General features: G+C 40.9%; 1 protein-coding gene across 1 annotated transcript; it reads left to right on the forward strand.

Annotated features, from left to right (window-relative positions):
- Positions 1-417: 417 nt before the first annotated feature.
- Positions 418-19926, forward strand: hs3st2 (heparan sulfate (glucosamine) 3-O-sulfotransferase 2). The gene is made up of 2 exons (XM_079565403.1): positions 418-1063; positions 19028-19926. Exons 1-2 carry the CDS (start codon positions 582-584, stop codon positions 19644-19646), a joined length of 1101 nt encoding a protein of 366 aa, XP_079421529.1. The 5' UTR covers positions 418-581; the 3' UTR covers positions 19647-19926.
- Positions 19927-22197: the final 2271 nt, after the last annotated feature.

Consider the following 22197-nt stretch of genomic DNA (forward strand, 5'->3'; position numbering starts at 1 on the left):
ATTTAATGTTTGTGCAACTGAATGTTACTAAACATACAGTTTCACTATTTTCATGCAGTCTGCATCATTGCGAGCGATGCTTTCAACAGTTCAAGTGCTGACATAGACTAATAGAAATCAAGACATCATGGTGATTTAAAAACCTTAACTTGTCATGACTTCTTTCTTTGAGCACAGATATAGTTTTGCTTTCGGATATAATATTCAGAATACGTTTAAAATGATTGCAGTAAAATTATGATCAACGCGCGCTGCTTAACACCAATGTTTTACGACGTTTTGATGAGGAACTCATTTGACGCACTGTTCGGAGTTTAGACTCCTTGTTCTAACCAGGATTTTTGTTTGCAAGCCGTCTCACAAAATATAATTTCAGGTTTCGTAAGAAAACAGACAGGGTTTATGGGCTATAGTTTTAAACAGACGCGCGTGGAGAAAGGATTTACGCATGAATCGCCTGCTCACTCCGCCAATAAGTGTGACTTGGGCGCCTTTATCATTGGCAGACTGTAGCCAGCGCAGAGCACAGAGGAGAGCGCGCTCCGATGGAACAACATGCAGCACTTTGAACCAATGGAGACATGGCACATAGACTCCTCGCCTCTCCCAACAGATTCAGCGCCCGATTTGCCTTTATCTTCACCATTTCGCTCTCTTGCACGTATTTATGCTACAGTATCATATTTTGCCGGGGAACAATCATGACGAACCAGGCGTACGATGGCAGGCGGTGCGTAACGGGGAAGAACGCGGGAAGCAAGAAACTTCTGGGGAAAGTGGAGAGCTGCGCGACGGCCGCCGTGGATGTGAAGGAAACACAGCGAGACGCGGGAGGAACTACCACCGCCAGGAGCCACTGGAGCGAAGGCAAGCTGAGTAAAAACATAAGCGTGGCTCAGAAGTACGGGAATAAGAAACTGCCAAACGCGCTCATAGTCGGTGTGAAGAAAGGCGGCACGAGAGCGGTGCTGGAGTTTATCCGGATCCATCCAGATGTGCGCGCGTTGGGCACAGAGCCACACTTCTTTGACCGAAACTACGACCGAGGACTGGACTGGTACAGGTGAGGATGTGAACACGATTACAACAATAAAGTGACTCTAGATGGACTAGTTAAGCAGGAGGAAACGTTTTAGCCAAACGCAGCGCACGACTCGCTCTTGATGGAAGTCTTAACTTAAAATCGTCCAGGAAATTCCCATCGTAGAAGAGGTTTTCAAAGATGTCAACTGGGCTGGGTTGTTTTTGGAAACCTGCATTGAGGGCTGGGCACCGCTAACATTTTTTAAACACCAGTACGTTAACGATAGTTGGTTTCTGATTCCGATACCTGGACGATACCTTTTTTGATACCTACTAGCATTATGTGTCATCTAGAACCAGAAAACAGAACAATAATGTTAACCTCTTAACCCCCGCCTGAACTGAGCACATTTTCACAATTTGCTAGTACCTAAATGTTAAACTTTCAAAGAAAAAAACGCATGAAAATAGCAACAAGAACAACGTTGAAAATGAAAAAAGAAAGACGTGGCGAAAACTTGACCATAAAGTGACGAAAACGCAACAAAGAGTGACAAAAAAGTGACACAAACGTGGCAAAAACTAGACAAAAAAGCAATGAAAAATAGTTGTGAAAAAGCATCATGAAAGCCACAAAAAGTGACGCAAAAACACGACAACAGCGCTTTAAAAATGTGACAAAAAAGGTCTTTCAAATGAGGCGTTACTCTTTTGCTCTCCAGTCCAGAAGCTTTTAGATTTGGGTAAAGCCAAACTGGAGAAAATGTGCGGTTGGTCTCTAAATATTGTATTTTTTCAGTACCTGCTTTCGATACCAAGTGTCTTTTTGGTACCAGTAGTACCTTAGCTTTGTTTTCCGATACTATAATGTTTAATGGTACCTGTATTACCTGACTTGTGTACACATAGGTCATGTCGTGTGCTTGGAAATGTAATAACGCGTATCACTTTTGCTGTAATATCTCAAAACACATCATTTATAGTTTCATTCAATAAAAAGTCAAACGAGGCACTGACTCCCATGAATCCCCAAACAGTGTGACAGAATGAAATACAGGGCAAAGTATTTTCAGATTTAAAACTGGGCCCATTCATACTCATTTGATACACCTTGAACCCATTTCAAGGTGTAAAGTACTGTTAACTAAACAAACTGTTGACTAAACATGTATTTCGGAAGTTGAATCGCTCAATGAAGGATGCCATTATCACCATCACACATTCATGTATGCACGGTGTTGCAGATGAAAGCTTTGAGCAGAGCTTTGTGGTGCTGAAAGGACAGCTCCCTGGCTCGTGTACAATTAGATCACTCAAACACATACAGTGCTGTAAGAATCCCTGTTGTGAATAATGGCATCTGTATAAGTATATGACTAAATCAAAACTACTCACTTGCAGTTTCTGGAGGTGTTTGGACATAATTGTGTAAGGCTATGCTGAGTAACTTTTCACTGTATTGAATAAATTAGTAGCATTTATTTCATTAGTAATGTTTTCATTGGGTAAATATGAACTTGATAAACAGAAGCCTTTACTGTGAGTGGGCTGATATTTCCTCAGACCTGACTCTGCTGAGAGCGGGACATCACCTGCCTAGGTTTGATAGGTTTGTTCATTAGGTCCTTGTCCAAATGGTTTGTTTTAATAACCTACTGCAGCATTTGTTATTTTTGGTTATTTATTCATTTGCACATAAATAACTACATACATTTTGATAACATAAAAAAATAAATAAAAAATGATGAGGTCGACAGAAACCCCAAAGGCCTGATACATCACGTCACACCCCAAAACAAGTTTTGCATATCTCATGTTGAGAGAGAGACAGTAAGAGCATTTTCTTCTGGGGAAATACATTGCGAATGAAAATCCAATTGCAACCTCATTAAAGGGACTATAAGGAGTTTAAAAATGTTAAAAATAAGTATTTTCCTCCCCCTACATGTTTCAGCCATGTCCTAATGTGTAGAATGAGCTCAGACCTGTTCACCACAACTGCCTCTAAAATCCTGTACGGTCACTCAAAAATGTGTCACTTCGGCCCGAATTGCCGTCATGCACGAGCTTAATATAGAAGGTGCAGTTACACATATGGCCTGAGGTGGCAGTAGTGAGTATAAATGGATAAATGGATATTGTACATCCAATTACACAATGGAGATTATTTTCTTCACTCAAACTAGGCTGTAAATAGTGTTTAAGTGGTGCTAGTCCACAGTTAGCTTTACCGTTGGCATGTTAGCTTCTTCTTCATGATTCCATTAGTGTGTATTGGGGCCTCCGACCCAGTGCAGGAAAGCTGCAAGGGTGGTTTTCTGGACAGAGACACCGGGGGAGATGAAAGACCTCCTCATCATCCCATCAACACTTGTATTACCCCCCGAGGGACTACGAAAAGGATTTATTAAGGTAAACACGTTACTTAGTACTGCTTTAAGCACTGACAACAATTAAGATAGAGGTGCTCCACAACTGCAAAGAATCTACACAATCAAATCAATTGTTCTTCTAGTGAGTGTTACTTTGGTCCACATCCAAAAACACAGTAACTTTACGTTAAATGCAACCCAAACTTTTCCCCACCTGGTCCATTATTTCTTCTTCAAATCACCCCCCATAACTAGTCACGTATCGCCTAACATTTTGCACTGTGCCACATACCAAAAACCTATTTCTTGATTCATTTTTCTGAGATCCGCTTCCTGTCGCGCCCGGCTGAGTGAGTGGTCTCAAGGCCAGGGGACATTGTGTGCTCCTGGACTGGATTGTTAGAGCTGCCCACTGCTGTCGGCTCCTTCACCGGAGCCTAGAGTTGGCGCTAACGCCGAACGGAGCCGCTAATCAATGCCTCAGAGGAGCAGCGATAAAGTCTGCTCTACCCTGGGGCACATTCAAGTGGACATATTATCTATCAATCTTTCCATATAGTAACGCTGCACGGTTTTGGTGGTGGGGGGGAATCTAAAGTGCAACATTTGAGAAAAGCCTGAAATATGAACAGCAAAAATAACACAATAATCTTATGCATTTCAGAACAAGTTTGTGGAGGTCAAGACTGCAGGGTAAAGACAAGATATTTTATTATTCGGAAGAATGTGCTGAAATAATTAGTTGAATAGACAGTATCCTCTGTATTTGAGAAGAAAATGTCTCTGCACAATGCGCATTTAAAGCACAAAAGGTGGATACAAAACACACTAACACTCAACTCAAGACGTTCTTTTATTTTACAACCTTCATAACATGATATCATGAAAAATCCTTTCTGAAATGATCTATGGATTGTAATTTCTAATCCAAATTCATTCATTTCACTCTTCTTTTCCACCCTCCGCCCTCGACGCTTCTTTGTTGTCGATAGGCGCCAGTGTGGGTTCGTTAATTGAAATGTAGAACATCCAAAGTGGCCTTTTTACGAACAGTTATTCCTTCTTATTGTGCTCCCTTCGCAGATTTAATTAAATGAGATGAACCATATCAACAAACAAGGGCACACTTGTTTTTTAAGCTCACAGCCAAAGCAACTCATTAAGATACTCCGGCAGCTCATAAAGAGACTAGAGAAACGCACCGGGATTTCTTATTTAGAGGTCTGAACAGTGAATACAAGATGTAGATTAGAGAGTGTGATCTAACCACCCGCAGTTGTAGTGCAGTAGCCAGACATAACACTGGTGCTGTGATGCGGAGCGATTAACAGGTTTACAACATTTCGAGATCCATATCAATCCTCAAATTGCCTTTACTGCTTCTAATCAACAACTATAGCAAATAAATAAGAATAGTTCTACTTGGCTCTTAGCATGAAGGAAGGGAAGGGAATAAAAAAAAGTTGACACAGACAATGTTTAAGAGAATCCTTGTGTGGATTATTATATTGTTTTGTGTTTCGTGTTTGCCATTGACCCAATATACTTTCAGACTGTCAGGGAGATGTCCTGATTTCTTCACTTTGCAAACAACAAAAACATTCTTTCACAGCTAAATTGAGGAATTAGCAGAGAGTAGAAGTACATCTTGCTTTAAGAAACTGTAATTTGATGGTACAATAGTTCTATGCACTTCATTGTTGCAAACCCCCCACAAAATAACACAAAGGTGCTAAGTTAGTAATAAGTTAGAAGTAGTTCTGAGGGTAGATATCATGCATAAGTTCCATATTTGTATTTGATTTGACCTATTACAGTAGTGACAGAGAAATTATTGTGTTCAAGTGCTTCCTCACCCAGATAACAACATATTTGACAGTAGCCTGGTGAGACCCGAATGATTCCCCTCTATGTTTTTTATACAGTGGGGATCAGTCTGGAACCATCGCCTCCGTTGGCGGCATCAGAAAAATCAAAACGAGCCTGTGCAATCAGAGTCGTTTATTTGCGTCACATGTTGTTCAAGAGCAGTGTCACTAACGGGACGCGGAAGTCCCTCAATAACAATCTACGATCGGTGCACAAGAGAGAAAGAGCGTGTCTCCATTCGGCGGTAAATGACTGAAACACAGCAACAGTAGGTGAGTTTCGTGACTCATAGTCCTGCACGAATATTAACGCAAAACCGGTAATAACAGCGCATCAACAGCAGACGCCCGCCCTTCGCTGACTGGTTGACTCTGCTTCCTGTTTGCTTGCGTATGAACCGCTGTGGGAAATGGAATTGACTCTGAGGTGCCCAGACTCACTTGCTTCTACAGCGGTGAGTCTGGTTCCCAGGCTAATTTGACAGTGCCCTGTAAACCTGTAAAGTGGAAATCATCGTGGCTGTTCACTATGTTGCAGTTGGTTCCAAAAACATTCAACATGCCTTTATTTTTTGTTTTTCGTGTACCATATATGCTCTACAGACTGTAAAAGGAAAGAGGCTACTGTTAATCAGCAGGTGAAAATGTGGCTGGCCTCCTGTTGAGAGGACTGTATATATGAAAAATGTCAGGCAGCAGTTCAGTTCTACCATAGTGGTTGAATACTGTATTCTGCAAGTGTATACGGTTAGACCCCTAGCTCCCTTTATGTTAGCGCAAGTTAAAAGTGGAGGCAGAGAGAGGCCCATCAATGTCAGAGTCAGCATCACAAACTTCTGCCTCATGAATAATTCATCCACCGAACAACTCAACAGCATGTAATGAGCAGCACAGCCTTGTGTGGTCACTGTGATAAACGACTTAAAACATTAATCGACTTCACATTTTATTTCCTGTTAATTGAGTAATTAATTTCAGCAGCAGCCTTTATTATATTGACCTTGGGGATAAAGTCTTGTGACATAATGGTATCACGTCTATGAAATTGCTTTCTTTTTTTAATCATCAATAAAGTATAGGCTGAATATGGAGAACTTTTTCGCTCTTGAAGTTATAGAGCTAGCCAGTGGCCTGTAGAAGCAATGATGTAGGCCTATCTACTTCTAGTCCTACTGATGGGTAGACCTGACCGTGAACTTGGCACAAGTTGCTATGTGCAGCACTGCAGTCACCCACTGCTCCTGATATCTGGGTTGATGGATCAAATGTAAGGACTATTTTCTGACCAGAACAGTTAACCCAAACCTTAAGGGTTTAGGCTGCACTGGGACTCTGTGTTTGTCGGTTTGCCTCCTGCAGACTCCAACAATTTGCAATTCTTTACCTCCTTCAGCCTGGATCCACATCCGGAGATGAGTCCCCAAGCTCTGCACTGCGGTCACCCACTGCTCACTACAGGTCGCCCCAGCGGCATCAAAGGATGGGTCAAATGCAGAGGACAAAGTTCCCGGCGGGGACAATAAAGTACACCTTAACCTTAATTACCTGCCACCTTAGGATTAGCAATTATGCATATCCAAATCTCAAAGCGTATTGACTGGAGAGCATACAGCCTATGTGCCAATGTGATATGTCATTTGAAAGCTAAGACCTTCTAGTTTCTAAAACTATGAGTGAGATCTGTGTGAGTGAAACACAACTTACATCACATTTGCCGTTCCAAGCCCTAACCCGAGCCCTCAAAAGCACGGTGGGGTTTACCATTGGATCCACCAATTTTTACTTTCTTGCTCAATAGTTGAACAAGTTGTTCGGTTTCCTCCAAGCTCGGGTCCTGGGAGCTTGAGGGTTCTGCACAGTATCTTTGCAGTTCTGCATTGTACTTTTCTGGGCCGAGATATATATATGTATATATATGTATATATATATATCTATCATATCATAAAATCCTATTGTATAATCTGGGAATCAAACCAACCTCAAATGGCACCAAATCAGCCAATTCCTGGAGGTGCCATTGTTCTGCCCTGTCGCATTAAACATTTGACACATCATTTAGACCCTGAAGAATCCGCTCATTACTGCTCCTTCTGGACAGAACACGCACATGGCCTCTCTATTCATCTTCCATGTCAAAGCCAAAACATTCTCCACTCTTTCCGCCAAGTCACACAGATCAGACAAGAGCATGTCGCCGCCACACGCCATCAAGGCTTAAAAGGGCATCGCACCTCAATTGATTTCGCATACGTCAGTAGCGCTTGCAGTTGATGCGCTGCGAGAAGTGTTGAAATTGCATGAGAATATTCCCCTCTTCTGCTCTACATTAATTGGCTTTGGGAGGCAGGGAGCACGGGAACAGTATCATCAGAATAAAAGGTTGATGAGGACAGAAAGTTGGAGAGAAAAGTGCACATTACATCGCCAGACACGGCCGAGCCTAACTCTGAATTATTAATGAGCTGTCTTGCCTCCGCTGCTCCTCCCAGACATGTTAACATTAATTACCAAACAGCACTTTCTTCTTATTCCTTAGCGAATACCATCGGACTTTCATCCAACTTAAATTCCTACGTTCAAAAACTGTTGGTTGATAATCAAGTCCAGACAATTGCAAAAGTTTAATATGATGACTGGAATTATACGCCACCTCTTTTGGTGTGTAGAGATTCTCATTGTCATTCTGGAAATAGCCAGCAGCCAGCGATCCTTAGCGCACATTTAGAGATTGTCAGCTTGTTAACTTCCTTCCCAAGTGAACCCTGGTATCCCCGCTGACCAGAGATCAAACTCTGTCTGAGTTTCTCCTCCCACTCTTTCCCCCATTATAAGAGCTTTTGTAGTTTTTTGTGTCAAGTTTTATTCCTGAAGTGGAACTGCTGGTGTGTGGGCCGGTCTGAGTTTGAATGTCCTTCGCTGTCACTGAACTTAAGGATTTAGAGACAATTTGCGGCTATTGGAAAGGCACACTACTTCTTCAGACCATAGAGAAACATAAAGGGCCCAGCCGTCCGCCTGGCGCACAGCAGGTGGTGAACAAGGCGAGCAGGGTCACTGCATTAAAACAGGGGGGCGGGTTGTCAGTCTCAAGCTGAGGCCTCGTTCAGACTCCGAAGGTATGTTGTTTTGACAGCACTTTTGGACCTTATCTTGAACAGATTAAACCATCATCCATTGTTTGGGAAAAGCCTGTCTGTCTAGGCTCATCTAGGTTGTCTCATCTTTTGAAACAATAATGATCTGGACTGACTTGTGTTGTCTGCTTCCGCACTTGCTAAGAGAACAACAGAAACAGGAAACCAACCATTTTTCTACATAATGCCCAACAATGAAAGCAATGAGAATAAAAAAAATCAGTGACAGTGACTGGTGGTGGTTTAATCTGATCACTCCTCACTGATATTGTGTCCTTGGGCAACACGCTTCACTCAGCTTGTCTGTGCAAATGTTGCTGGTCGAAGAGGCCGTTGGCGTAGATTGACAGTCGTCTCATTTCCAGCAGACAGCCCTAACATTTTAAAAGGAGCGAAATATATATATAAACACACACAAATAACTAATAGCTGAAAAACATTGTTTTGTGGTGAAGTCTGTTCAATTGACTTCATGAGTCAGTCTGTCTGAATAGCAGCTCAGTTAACCTGAGCATTAACAGGCTGCTAAAGGTTTCTATCGACAGGAAAAAAGTGCTTCAGACAAATCTCACCCTAAGCTCACCTTTAAACTTCCGTCATGTTCTCTTGTTTTCACTTCACCAATGCTAAAATGTAGTACTTTGTCTTGCTTTGAGGTTTGATTTTGTTGTAAGTGTTAGGCTAAAGAAGTATTGGATATACAGTAATACAAGTATTTGTTATGACAGATTTGCTAAATATCCATCAAAGGTTATTTCTTGGATTCTTGCATAATCAGTGCTTATTATGCCTTTTTGATAATGATTCAGTTTCCACAAAGGATCCTATAGTTTCCCTCATGAAACTAAAATACCCTCAGTGAAGCAACTGTCTTTTCAAATATAATTTTCACTTCATAAAATTGAATTCATACTATTGTGTTGTTGTATGATTTGGATTAAACACTGTACACTGGAGTGTTCATTATTCCATGACTCCAGAGGTCGTTTGTTTACCTCACTGTGTTCAGCCCGGACTCATTATTATAGTGTTTGTAATGACACGCATTTGTCGTCCTGCGGGAGGTGCAGGCATGAGGCTAAACTTCATGAGCTCAGCACATGTACTCCTCATACTGATTAATGACCAGCAATCAGCCCCCGTGTGTTTCCTGCCTGCTCCCCAATTTACATCCTTTCACAGTCTTTCATTTGGTTTTTGATTCAACGCAGTATATTATGTAAATATGAATTAATACATCAGGCTAGGTTCAGCTGACGGCAGGACAGTATGGGGGCTGATACTGGTTCGTACTTAACAGTATCCATAACAAAGCAAAACAAACAAGTAGTCACATGTGTATAGGAAGTGATGATGTGATTGTGGAAGCTTTCGGTTGTCCAGGCCACACTGCAGCAAAAGTATGCACATGTTTGGTGTCTGTAGCTAAAAGACATACTTGTAAACCGTTGAAATAATTATCGAAACGTCGGGCATTATGTATGACAAATGTCCAGTTGAATTTACTTAGCTTCTGTGTGTTTATCATCAGTCTTTGTTGGAATGTTGAAATCATTGTGAACAATCTGGCTCATGCGGTCTTACCAAGCACAGAAAGCCAGTGAGAGAAAACGTCATTGCGCTGCTTTAAGTTCACTGTCCATCCAAATGACAGTAATACAATACGTGTGCATTGATTGTTCACGAGTTGATGATTCAAAGCTGACCTTTCCTCGGTATGAATCCTTGACGAACAGAAACACACTGCTTAAGAAGAAGCTTTTGTCGGAGGTTGGACACCTTTCAGAGCAGTTTTGTGAAAAGACCAAATAGAAGGAGCGACCTAGAGTTGACCTATAATGACCAAAGCACCTCTCCTCCCATGGGTTTTCATCTAAAAGATGTTTCAGCTTGAAAGGGCTTTACAGATCTTGACCAGAATAAAAAACTCAAAAATCCAACTTTAAAGCCTCGCTCACAGGGTCAAATTATTCCTGTACAAGATGTAGATGTCCTTGGGCTTGTATTAGAAAAGTTGGCAGTACTTTGCACAGTAACAGCAAGGTGATCAGTTACATAATAGCATGGTCAATATAGTAAATACATGGAGAATTATGGATAAATATTAAAACACTTGTCCAGATCTTTCTTCATAAACTCACTACTGTTATGTAAAGACTGTATATTCCAGTTCCAGGTTTTCCATCCTGCCCTTCTTCATAAGTTTGGCTTGGCTCCTCCCTCTTCCTCTCTCCTAAGACAGCAGTGGCTCTCCACCGCATCCCTTTTTTACCCCATTTTTATGTTAATTTATCTCCTAGATTTTTTTTAATTAAGTTACGTTAAACTTATAGTTGGTTTGTTCTCCTTTATGTGCACCTTCCGTAACATATTGGGGGCTCGTCCGGGATTTGAACTCGCAGGTCCCGGGTTCAAAACAGTTGGTCAATGACTGGAAGTGTGTGTCTGATGTGTCTTCATTGACAGGGATCACCACTTTAATCAGCAGACAGCCTAGTACTTGGTCCAACTAAACCAGAGAGACACTGGCCACAGCATAGGTCAATATAGCTTGAACCTCATAATGATAATGCCATGTACGGAGGGGATCAGGGGTGAACTTGAGTGTAGATAAACAGTGAAGCCGGATCAGAGTCAGCACCAAAAGCTGCAGAGCTACGTATCAGCGCAGTGCAGCTCATTAATGAAGCACCTGACTGACATTTTTCCGCGCCGTGACCTTTGCTACCTGCAGATAAGAGGCTCTCAACTTTTTGTTTTGCTGTCTTTAAAAGTTAACAACGGCTGCTGCTTCAAGACACACCTTCCTGCAGCATATAAATCCGCAATTATAAAAGGAGCAGAGCGATAACTTTGACAAACTAACACCGGAGCTAAAGTCAGCTTATGTTTCTGCAGTGGGTATAAAGCTGTGATGCATTGTATCCGAAAACTGTGCACTGAAATTGAGTTGTCCTGCACCGAGTTACACAAAATTGGATACAGATATGAACCGCACTATTAACTGTGTAAATGATCTGTATTATTATTATAGCTATTAATTTATTTTAATCATCTTTATTATTATTACGAGACTCATAAGGGAAAAGACCGACTCATTTGCATTCATTGTTCATAAACACACCCTCATACACAGTTGTACCCAAACACAGGGGGCAATGCAGGTCAAAAGTCTTGCACTTTTATAGATAGACTTTATTAATTAAATACTTGTGTGTATGAAAAAGTTCAGGTATTTTGCTATGATTCATTGGAGGTACTTTTGTGGCCTTTCACATGTCATTTGAATGAGCTCTTCTTGCCAGTGTTCAGCTCAAAGTTAACCACCGTCTTGAACAAATTGTCGCTTGTCCACGCTCTCCGGCGCTAACACGTCTCATCTACAGTAGTGGACGGATCCGTTCACACCTAACTTAATTTTCCCTGTGATTAAAATGTCAGAGTGAAGCCTGTAATGTGATCTGACTTCAACTTTCACTTGGAATCAGGAAGAAGACTGTTCATTTAGCTCCAGTGTATTTAGTGTTGGGAAACCTGCAATAAATCATAGCGCCTTGGTTGGAGCGTCGGCAAATAAGGAGTGTTCTGATTGAATACATTTTAAAACGCCTTACTCAGATGTCTGCATATTGATCATCGCTAAAAGTCATGAATACGTTTAGAATATCTGCAAGCAGCGGCTAGCAAACTTTTCACTAAATGCCTACCTAATATAATTGGCTTTCTGAGGTACACTTCAAAAGAACTACACCAAGGTTATGCAAAGGAAAGGAAAGTATTTTGCGTGTATAAAGAAGTGTTATATAATCAAATAACATATAACAAATAACATAACAAATACAAAAAGAACAATCAAAGTTCTACCACCTGATGAAAATGGCCCGCTTTAAAGGAATAGGCCACCGTTTTTACATACTAAGATATGTTCTTACCTAACCTTAGTCGAGTTAATATATACACGTCTGGTCTTTGTCCGTGCGCTCTGTCACGCAAACGGAGCACATACGCAGCCTCTCCCACATGTCATATAGCTCCAAAAAAGCTAACGATAGAAGCTACCAAGCTCTTCCACGTGTTCCCTATTTAAATAAAGTTACGTGAAGTGTTTTAATGCGAAGTATATTTACACAGAAATGTAACGTCGATTTTATAAGCAGATAAAAAGGGGCACTATATTGTGAGCCGTAATGATATGAGGAGCACAGCGTCCGTGCTGTAACTCCTAAAGACTTCCCCCGCTCACTTCCGTCAATAGAAGCTACGTGACTTGTAGAGAGCCTTTTACAACAAGCAGAAAATATGTTTTGGGAAAGTGCTTGCGCATTCCTACCTCATGGTCGAGGTCCTGAGTCCTGTGTCGTCGTCCGGGGTGAGTTGGAAATCTGTGAAAAATTACTACACTATATGACATGTGGGAGAGGCTGCGTATGTGCTCCGTTTGCGTGACAGAGCGCACGGACAAAGACCAGACGGGTATATATTAACTCGACTAAGGTTAGGTAAGAACATATCTTAGTATGTAAAAACGGTGGCCTATTCCTTTAAGGTATCGACAAACCAGATAAAATCCACCGGGCTTGTGTTGGACTATGCAGGTTCAAACTACAACAGGTGTCAGTGGCTGGAAAACCATTAATTAAATCAAATTCCTCAACAGCATCCATACGACAATCATTGCCGTTTTTATTTTTGGTGACTTATCTCCTTCCTGTATCGTGGGAGTGCCCATAATCATTTCTCAAGGCAAAGTAAATGTCTCTTGATCAAACCATTGAAATCTGACTGACACATGCTCCTCTGGCTCTGTGCCCTCCTTTTCCTCAAATGAACAGGTAAATGAGCCTTTTCGCCGTGGTCTGTGTTTATTAAAATGCACTTCTTAGACCTCACTATTTTGATTGAAAAGATGCATGAGGTCATTATAGCAGAAAACGTGGCCATTACTTGTCACTGACCTGTGGGTGTTCGTTCTGCAACTAATGATGGCGTAACGTACATAGAACATTATGGCACCACATTTTCTCCCTTGACCTGAAGGTAATTATAAAAGACATCTCACAAGAAACCGCTGCCATTTATTCTCAAGGCTCAAGTCAAGTTAATAGTGTTACTTACATGCTTTTCTGCTGTTGACTACTTGCCTCTGGTATGCGGCTACAATAGAAACAAGATTAACTTTTTATGAGCTATTAATCATGCATGTCTTAATGTGATTCCCTCATAAATCTGATCATCTGATGTAGTATACTGTTTTGCTTCATTCACACAGTTTTGAGTAATTTTGTTGCCTTTGGTCATTTCTTCTTCTACTGCTGAAGCGCTCCGGTCTGTACTTCTTTGATTCTACCACTCATCATCATTCTTTTAGCATTCCATGAAAGTGGAAGCCTGTTCCCCAGTTTTATGACATGTCATACTGCCTAGTCTCTCGGTCCTTTCTGTGATGGTTATACATACGCATTTCATATAATGTAAAGCATCAATTCTGCATGATGTGTCCGCTTTGAATGGAGATTACTCTCACAGACCTATGAAGTGGCATAAAGTGAATAAGCGGGTAGAACTTACAGATTCAACTGGTCAGTTCCATTTAACCATCAAGCCCTTTCTTTAAATTATACATACGCTAGTATGTTGGTTGGTTGGTTGGTTGGTTGGTTGGTTGGTTCATGTTGGATGGTTGATTGGTTGGTGTTGGTTGGTTGATTGGTTTGTGTTGGTTGGTTGATTGGTTGGTGTTGGTTGGTTGGTTGGTTTATGTTGGGTTGGTTAATGTTGGTTGGTTGGTTGGTTCGTGTTGCTTGGTTGGTTCGTGTTGCTTGGTTGGTTCATGTTGGTTTGTTGGTTGGTTGGTGTTGGTTAGTTTGTTAAAGTTGGTTGGTTGCTTGGTTGCCTGGTTGCTTGGTTGCTTGGCTGGTTCGTTCATGTTGGTTAATTCGTTAAAGTTAGTTTGTTGATTGGTTGGTTTGTTGGTTGCTTCGTTTGTTGGTTCATTAGGTTGTTGGTTCGTGTTAGTTTGTGCTAGTTCGTTAAATGGTGTTGGTTGGTTGCTTTGTTCGTTATCATCACAGAAAAATATTGTATTACTACATACAATACTGGCTGGCTTGTATCTCTGTATCTGGCTTCATATAGAAGATTGCGCAGACTTTGGGACGGTCTAGTAAACTCCACCATATACGGTGTTTCCGCGGTGCTCACTGCTGTGCAACAATCTCCCTTAAATTGCCAAACTTTATGATACATCACTGCGCAAGTGAAAAGCATTAGTTTTTGATATACGTCTTGCCTGAATTTCTGCTGGCCTCTCCGCAGTCGCCTCATCGCTATTCCACTCCAGTGCTACTTCCTCTTAGAAACGGTCATATAATTTAGCCCTCGCTCAGATTCCCATGGAGTAAACAACCACAACAGCTGAAGAGATCAATTGAGCTGAGGCAGGTTAGCGCATCTAACTTCCTGCTATAGACAGGCCACTAGTGGTGGGATTTCTGCTCTGTTTGGTTGGCTGGAGCATCTGGATCAGCTCACCGAAAATAGCGAGCGCTTCTGGCTCCCAAATGATTCTTTGTTTTATTTCTAATTTCAGATACAGCTTGCAACACGAAAACTCTAGCATAGCGATAAAGAACAGAAGACACATTTTATTTTTTGATTGAACATTTGAAAAAATTGTGTAATGGTCTACACACAAGAGGAGCAACCAGTTTGAATGCAGCCCCGAGAGCTGGCAGAGGCGTGCAGCGACAAATGAGCTTTATTAAGAAGAAAAAAGAGTTGGCGGCTCGTTCTGACTTGTTCATGATCGATCCATCACTGCAGGCCAATGAACAGTCTTCCAATGTGAAAAGATTGGCCTTGTCAGCTTGACCTGTTGAACGCGTTGAACAATGTCATCTCATCTCTCTGCGCCGTGACATGTTTTGTGAGTTTGAGGCACCTATTGAAACCTGTTTATATAGGTACACATCTTCTCCAATCCTTATCCCCACAGCCATGATGAAAATGTATAACTGTGACAAGATTCAGCACACACTGGGAAGAAATATAATTTGTGTGTGTTATAAAGCTGTTCAGTTGAAAAGTGCTGTTCTCATAAAAGATTAATCGTCTTGTTGTGGCCCAAAGGCACCCGCGCAGGCAACTCAGAATTCATAGCTAAATGGATCAATATTACTGGGACTTTAGAAGAAACCTATGGCTACCGCTACCTTGAGAAAGAAAGCTTTGATAAAGGTTAGCTTTTTAATCGAAGTTTTCCCACAGTTGTAATAAAGAAACAGCGGTGCTTAATCATCACAACACTGTGCGCCTGGAAAAAGAGAGCAATTTAGTCCACACCACGGCAGACAGATTTCAGATTTCTTTTGGATTGTTGGAGAGTAAAAAGTGCACGGGTTGTTTCTATTGTTATGGCAGAATGCTGGATGAAATCTTACTTGAATATCCGCCATATCCTTGTGCAACTGGTTTGCCATGGTGACCCCAAGATGATAAATGGAGCGGCCAAAAGGAAACAAATGGCTTAAATTGTTTGTGTAGGCAGAAAATAAAATGTTGATTTTGTTCAAGTGGAGCAGAGACACATGTAACAATATCTGTGTTTCCATCACTTGATTCTAAAGCGCGTTTGGAGGTTTCGCGTGAGTAACGTGTGATGGAAACACTGAATTTCGCAATTAGAACGCTTCATTTGCATAAGAAGTTTATCCGCTCGCTCGACGGGGTTTTTGATTTTTGCAAATGAGCGTTAATGCGCGTTTTGTGAGATGGAAACAGATTTACCGTGCAGGTGTTGAAGATTACTCGCGGTGATTACTTATTTTGAGATTACTTACACATCTGGGGGGTAGATTCTGCCACCAACCTAAATCCTGAGGGGGTGATTTGGTTCATGACAAAACACTGGCTGTTTGAATCGAGAAGAGCTTTATTTATACAGCAGGCTTTCACTGACATGGTCACAAAGCGCTTTACATGAGACAATTTTACATTCACTCCATTCTCGGTGGTGGTAAGGTACCTTTGTAGCTTCTGTTTCCCCTGGGGGAGACTGACAGAAGCGCTGCCGGGACTGCACACGTCTGACCTCCATCATTCATTCACACACACACCATTCATCTTGGCCTATTGTACATGTTTTAGTGGTAGGGGAAACTGGAGGAAACCTGCACAGAGCATGCAGCTGTCTTATTATCAGACTTATTTATCTGGACTTTTTCCAGATCTTTGTCGGTGCCACGGTTCACACATTAGTTTCACAAGGGTCATCTGAGTACAATAACAAATATCAAAAAGATTCTGAAAAAAAAAATGTAAACGGAGATTTTTGCACATGAATTCTTAAGATTTTTTTATTGAACTGTTGACTGTTGTTGAATGATATTTTTGATCTATTATTGTCCCAGGAGTTAGGTTATAAGGGACTGGTTGAAAAACTCTCCACAAAACTCACTCTATAGTGCTGGCAGTTGTATCTAAACTGATCGATAATGCAAGAACTTTTAGAGGTTGACTTTTAAAGGGAGGCGTTTTTGTAAGCTTGTTTTTGGTCACCATGAATTGGAAATACTTAATCACCTCCCGGATGAGAAGCAGAAACACAATTTTAATCCGACTCCTTGAAATTCCAGGGTACAGTGTGATATATATTCAATAGAGAGAGTGGATAATCTGTGGAACACGGCCAAGCACGTGATAGTGAACAGGAACCGCTTATAAATCAAGCCTTATTGAACTTGAGTGCCACAGCAGAATGACACATTACAGCTGGAACAGAAAACGCACATGACAAATCTGATAAATGAAAACATTTGGCAGTGGTTTACAAACCAATTAAAGTGGCAACAGTTCTGTGTTAATGTAGATGCATATGTTGGGTGTAGAAAGTCACATCAACTTGTTCAGAATCAGTTTGTCCTTAGCGTAGAGGTTACTGTGCAGCAATACAGACCACAATTGTGCCGTTGCATTGAAGTTTCAGTGAGTGTAATGTTAAACCAATGAATTAGATATTAGGCAGAATACTCATAGTGTCCACATTAAAGTGTTCTGATGCTATATAGTGTATATAGCCAAGGTGTTTACTTCATTTTAGGATTGTTTTGGCTAATGTGACTCTATGGATGTTATTGCCTTGACCAATAAAATCGTGGATTTGGGCCATAATGCTCAATTTATACAATTCAATCCCAAACTCTGCATTATTGTGCTAACAAAAGCATGAGATAATTGATCAAATGGTAAATGGTGTCTATTTACATGTAGCTCTTTTCCACATATGCATTTGGCACTAAGAGCGCTTCACACTAAGGAACTCATACTCTCATTCATACACCAATGTACAGAGACACCGGAGGAAAGGTGGGTACAGTGTCTCGCCCAAGGGCACAATGATAGTGTGCACCTTCAGTAGCCTGGATACAACTCGCCTCTCGGTCACAGTGCGACCCGCTCTACCATCTGAGCTCATGTCGTCCCACTTTTATAGTCTAGTAAAAGTATGTAAGCATTTTGCTTAAATTTGTCACTGCAGAATAATAAATACTTGATTTATTATTAGGGCTACATGTATTTTCATAAACTGCCTGTTTGTGCCCGACACAGATTACTCGCATTAATCAAAAACATAATTAATCGCGATTAATCACTTCATATGTTTTGACCAAACGTACTTCTGTATGTGAGCACACACATGACCTGAAAGACAAAGCACTTGTATTAACTGCATATTGTAAGCCAGGAGTCTCCAATCTTTTCACACAATGAGGTACTTTTATGAAACAAAATCGACAAAGACCAACTTACGCATCAAAAAGGCTTGTCTCATTATCCTATTTCAACAAAAAGGATTATAATTTTGTCCCTACACTCTACTTTATGAACCTAAAAGTTTGCAGATTCTGTCCAAAATGCACCAAAGAAAATGTATCTAAAATATCAAGCCTCGGCGAGCGACCAAGAAAAGGCTGAAGAGATCCCGGTTATTGGGCTTTTCCCATAATCATGAAACTGTGAATATTTCGTCAATGAAATATACAATCAATAATCTAATTCTTTCAATTTAAGTGTTTTATGTTGGACAAGTATTAAAAATGAATGTAATTATTAGAGAAAAATTCATTGCGATTAATCGAAGAGTGATTAGTCGCTATTAAAAAAATTGATTGAAAGCCTATCCATCCATCCATCCATCCATTTTCTTCCGCTTTATCCGGGGCCGGGGCAGCCTAGTAAAAGGGTATTATTGACCAGTAGTTCTCAAACCATGGCGCATGTACGTGTACCTTCTGGGAGGGTACTCTGGTTACTTGGAAGTCAAAAATGTACCAGAAACATACTCTGAACCATTGCTATTCTACTGTCCCACTGCATTCATTTGCCTCTTTCAAGCCATTCATATGAACGCACGCTCTCCTTTGTCCCGCCATGTCAGCTCACCTCCTCAGCCCCTTCTCCACAGCTGCAGCCGAATCACGAGCCGCCTCAACCTCTCCATCTCAGTCTTCACTACTCTCTAGGCCCCTGTGCTCCTTCCTTCTTATCCCTCCTATCATTGAAATGCAGACTTTTTTTGTACAAAGTTGTGCAATCCTTCTCACTGACTCTTGGTTCTCTCTTTGTTACCCAGGGGCCTTATGCCAAGAACGCTGGACAGCCAGATCACTTTAGAGAAAACTCCCAGCTACTTTGTCACCAGAGAGGCACCGAGAAGGATCTCCGGCATGTCCCACCAGACCAAGCTTATCGTCGTGGTCCGAAACCCGGTCACTAGAGCCATCTCGGACTACACGCAAACTCTTTCGAAAAAACCCAACCTCCCCACCTTCGAAGAGCTGGCCTTCAAGAACAGAAGCTTGGGAACGGTCGACACAGCCTGGAACGCCATTCGGATCGGGATGTACATTATCCATTTGGAAAACTGGCTGCAGTACTTCCGTCCCTCCCAGATGCACTTCGTGAGCGGGGAGCGGCTGATCACCGATCCGGCGGGAGAAATGGGGCGCGTCCAGGACTTTTTGGGACTGAAGAGGATCATTTCGGATAAGCACTTCTACTTTAACCGTACCAAAGGATTCCCATGTCTTAAGAAGCCGGAGAGCAGCAGCCAGCCGCGGTGTCTCGGCAAATCCAAGGGCAGGACTCACGTGCAGATAGACCAGGAAGTGATCGAGCAGCTGCGAGATTTTTATAGACCGTTTAATATTAAGTTTTATGAGACCGTGGGGCAGGACTTCAAGTGGGATTAAAAGGCCATATAAGCAGAATTACCTCCTGGACCTTAGCAAGAGAATATATTGACTTTATTTGAGAGATGTATACAATTATGTAAAGATAAATGAGAAAGAGATTTATGAAGAGATTTACCAGAGAAAAACAGAAAACTGGACTGACTACGCTGAATTTTTAAGTGCCATTTCATTCAAATACTTGTTCGTGTGATGCTCTCAAGACTTTTCCCCAAAACAGTTGCCAAATAGCAATCATGTAAAGTTTGGTCAAATGTAATGGGATTATTGGATTAAGATAGATGCCGCGGCTTGAAAAGTGACTATCTGCACAATTTACAAAGCGGTTGGATATTCCGAAGCATTTCTTTTTTTGTCTTATGCTCTAAAAGTCTCTGTCACTTTTTTTTTTTAATCTTAAATCCCACAAAAAGGCAAAGGATTTTAGTTTTTTTACCCACCACAAAATACAACTACTCCCATTTGGCTGCTTTGTTGTTTTAGCTTCAGACTTCAGACTAACCCCAAAAACTAATATTTCACTCCAATCACATCCGCCGCCTGTCAGTTAACGTCAACAAAGCCTAAATGTTTATAGCAGAGATTGCTTATTTATTCACGATTCCTCCTCAGAATGATCCTCTGGCTTTGCTGTTGAAACGAGCGCTCAACATGAAGCTGCCACAGAATGTAAGATGAATATTAAAATCAACCTGTCAATTACCCAGCGCTGGAATTATCTTATTTGCTCACCGCCAAGAGAGGAGAGTGGATAAATGTACAATGAGTTGTGTCCAGACACACACAAAATAAGAATTGTGAGACCTTTATGAAATAAAGACTTTTGACCGTCTGATTTCTGTCTGTTACTGTTTTTGAAGCACTGCCATGGGACTGAAAATGGAACGGTCTGAACCGCTATAGGGATATTGTGGATAACACTCCTGCCAGAGGTGAGTTTCTGGAATGGTAGGGCAATAAGGAGCTTGCATATGATTCACTACATTTCTACTGACTTTCACACTTTCTACTGACTTTCACACTTTCTACTGACTACTGAAAAACATGCTAAGTTTATCAGCCATTTTACCCAAACACTTTTCAAAAATGATACATATATCGAGAGTTTGAAAGAATGATGGGAGCTCATTGGTTGTAGTAACTCATGACCATTTAACACACCATTTTGGTAACACTTTATAATAAGGTTACATGAAATTATGCATGATTTCGTGATGTATTCATACATGGCGATATCGTGACTCATCATGAGTTCACACGACCTCATGTTCTCTCACAGATGACTTCATGTATGAATTCATTATGAAACTATAATGATGTAATGAGAAAACCTTGTTAATATATCATGATCTTAGAATCAGGATGAATTCACTAAAACATTTAGATATTTTTAAGCAAAACATTAACTAATCATAATTATGTTAAGCTTATGCATGAATTTCATGATTCATCATGATGGACAAATGAATGAACTGAAGGATTAGCTAATAATGAGTTAATTACTGCAGTAAATGTTGTATTATGGTAAAAAATAATTTTCTTAAAAATCATGATGAATCATGATATTCATGCATAAACTTCATACGATTAGTTAATGTTTTTGTTAAAAAATCTAAATGTTTTAGCAAATTCATCATGATATTTTAACAAGATTTCCTCATGAATTCATTACAGTAGTAATTCATGCATGAAGTCATGATATCGTCATGCATGAATACTTCATGAAATCATGCATTATTTCATGTTATTATACGGCTCTTCACAACGTAAGTAGAACACTCCATTGATTTGAATGGGATTTTCTGATAAGGGACCTCTGAAAAAAATAATGACTGCTGCCAATGGCAACAGAGTTTGTGCTTTCATATCACTCCGCGCGTACGTAGTAGCGACACTATCTGTTCCCGTCTCTGCCAGAGAAGTTGGGGAATTTGCTTGTGAAGTTAACGTGAGTCCGATTTTCAACATACCCAGAGATTCACCACCATTCCTCCAACTGCGCCTTCAACTAAGTAGCTAGGCTAGCTACTAGCCTAGCCAAACGTTGCCAAGCAACGCGCAAACTTTTGGGAACTAGTTGCCACGGAAGTCATTAAATAAACCTTTCAGCCTTCATAAAAGTGTATGAAGTTTATGTTGTGTGTGTTCAGAGTTGGCAAATGGCCGTATAATAAGCGGGATAATGTATAAAACGCTGGTCATTATCGGGAAAATAAGTACCTACAGGGCGAAACAAGAGTCCGGTTCGCCCTGTCGGTGCTTTCCCGATAATGACCAGCGTTCTATATATTATCCCTTACTTATTCATGCATGACTTCATGTAACCTCATTATAAAGAATATTTGTTTGAAAGTTCATAAACCATACAATGAAAATTGAGTTCTGTTGGGAGTGATAGACAGGCAGATTAACAATGTACAAAAACAGATGGTTCATTCGACATGGCGGCTTTCCGGAGTATACGAAGACAAGGAAAATATATAAAGAAACTGAGAAACTTCAGTCTTTAAAAAAAAATAAGGGATTTGAGTTTTGATTTGAGAGAGTTTTA

Source organism: Gobius niger (assembly GCF_951799975.1).
Source record: "Gobius niger genome assembly, chromosome: 10".
Lineage (NCBI taxonomy): Eukaryota > Metazoa > Chordata > Actinopteri > Gobiiformes > Gobiidae > Gobius > Gobius niger.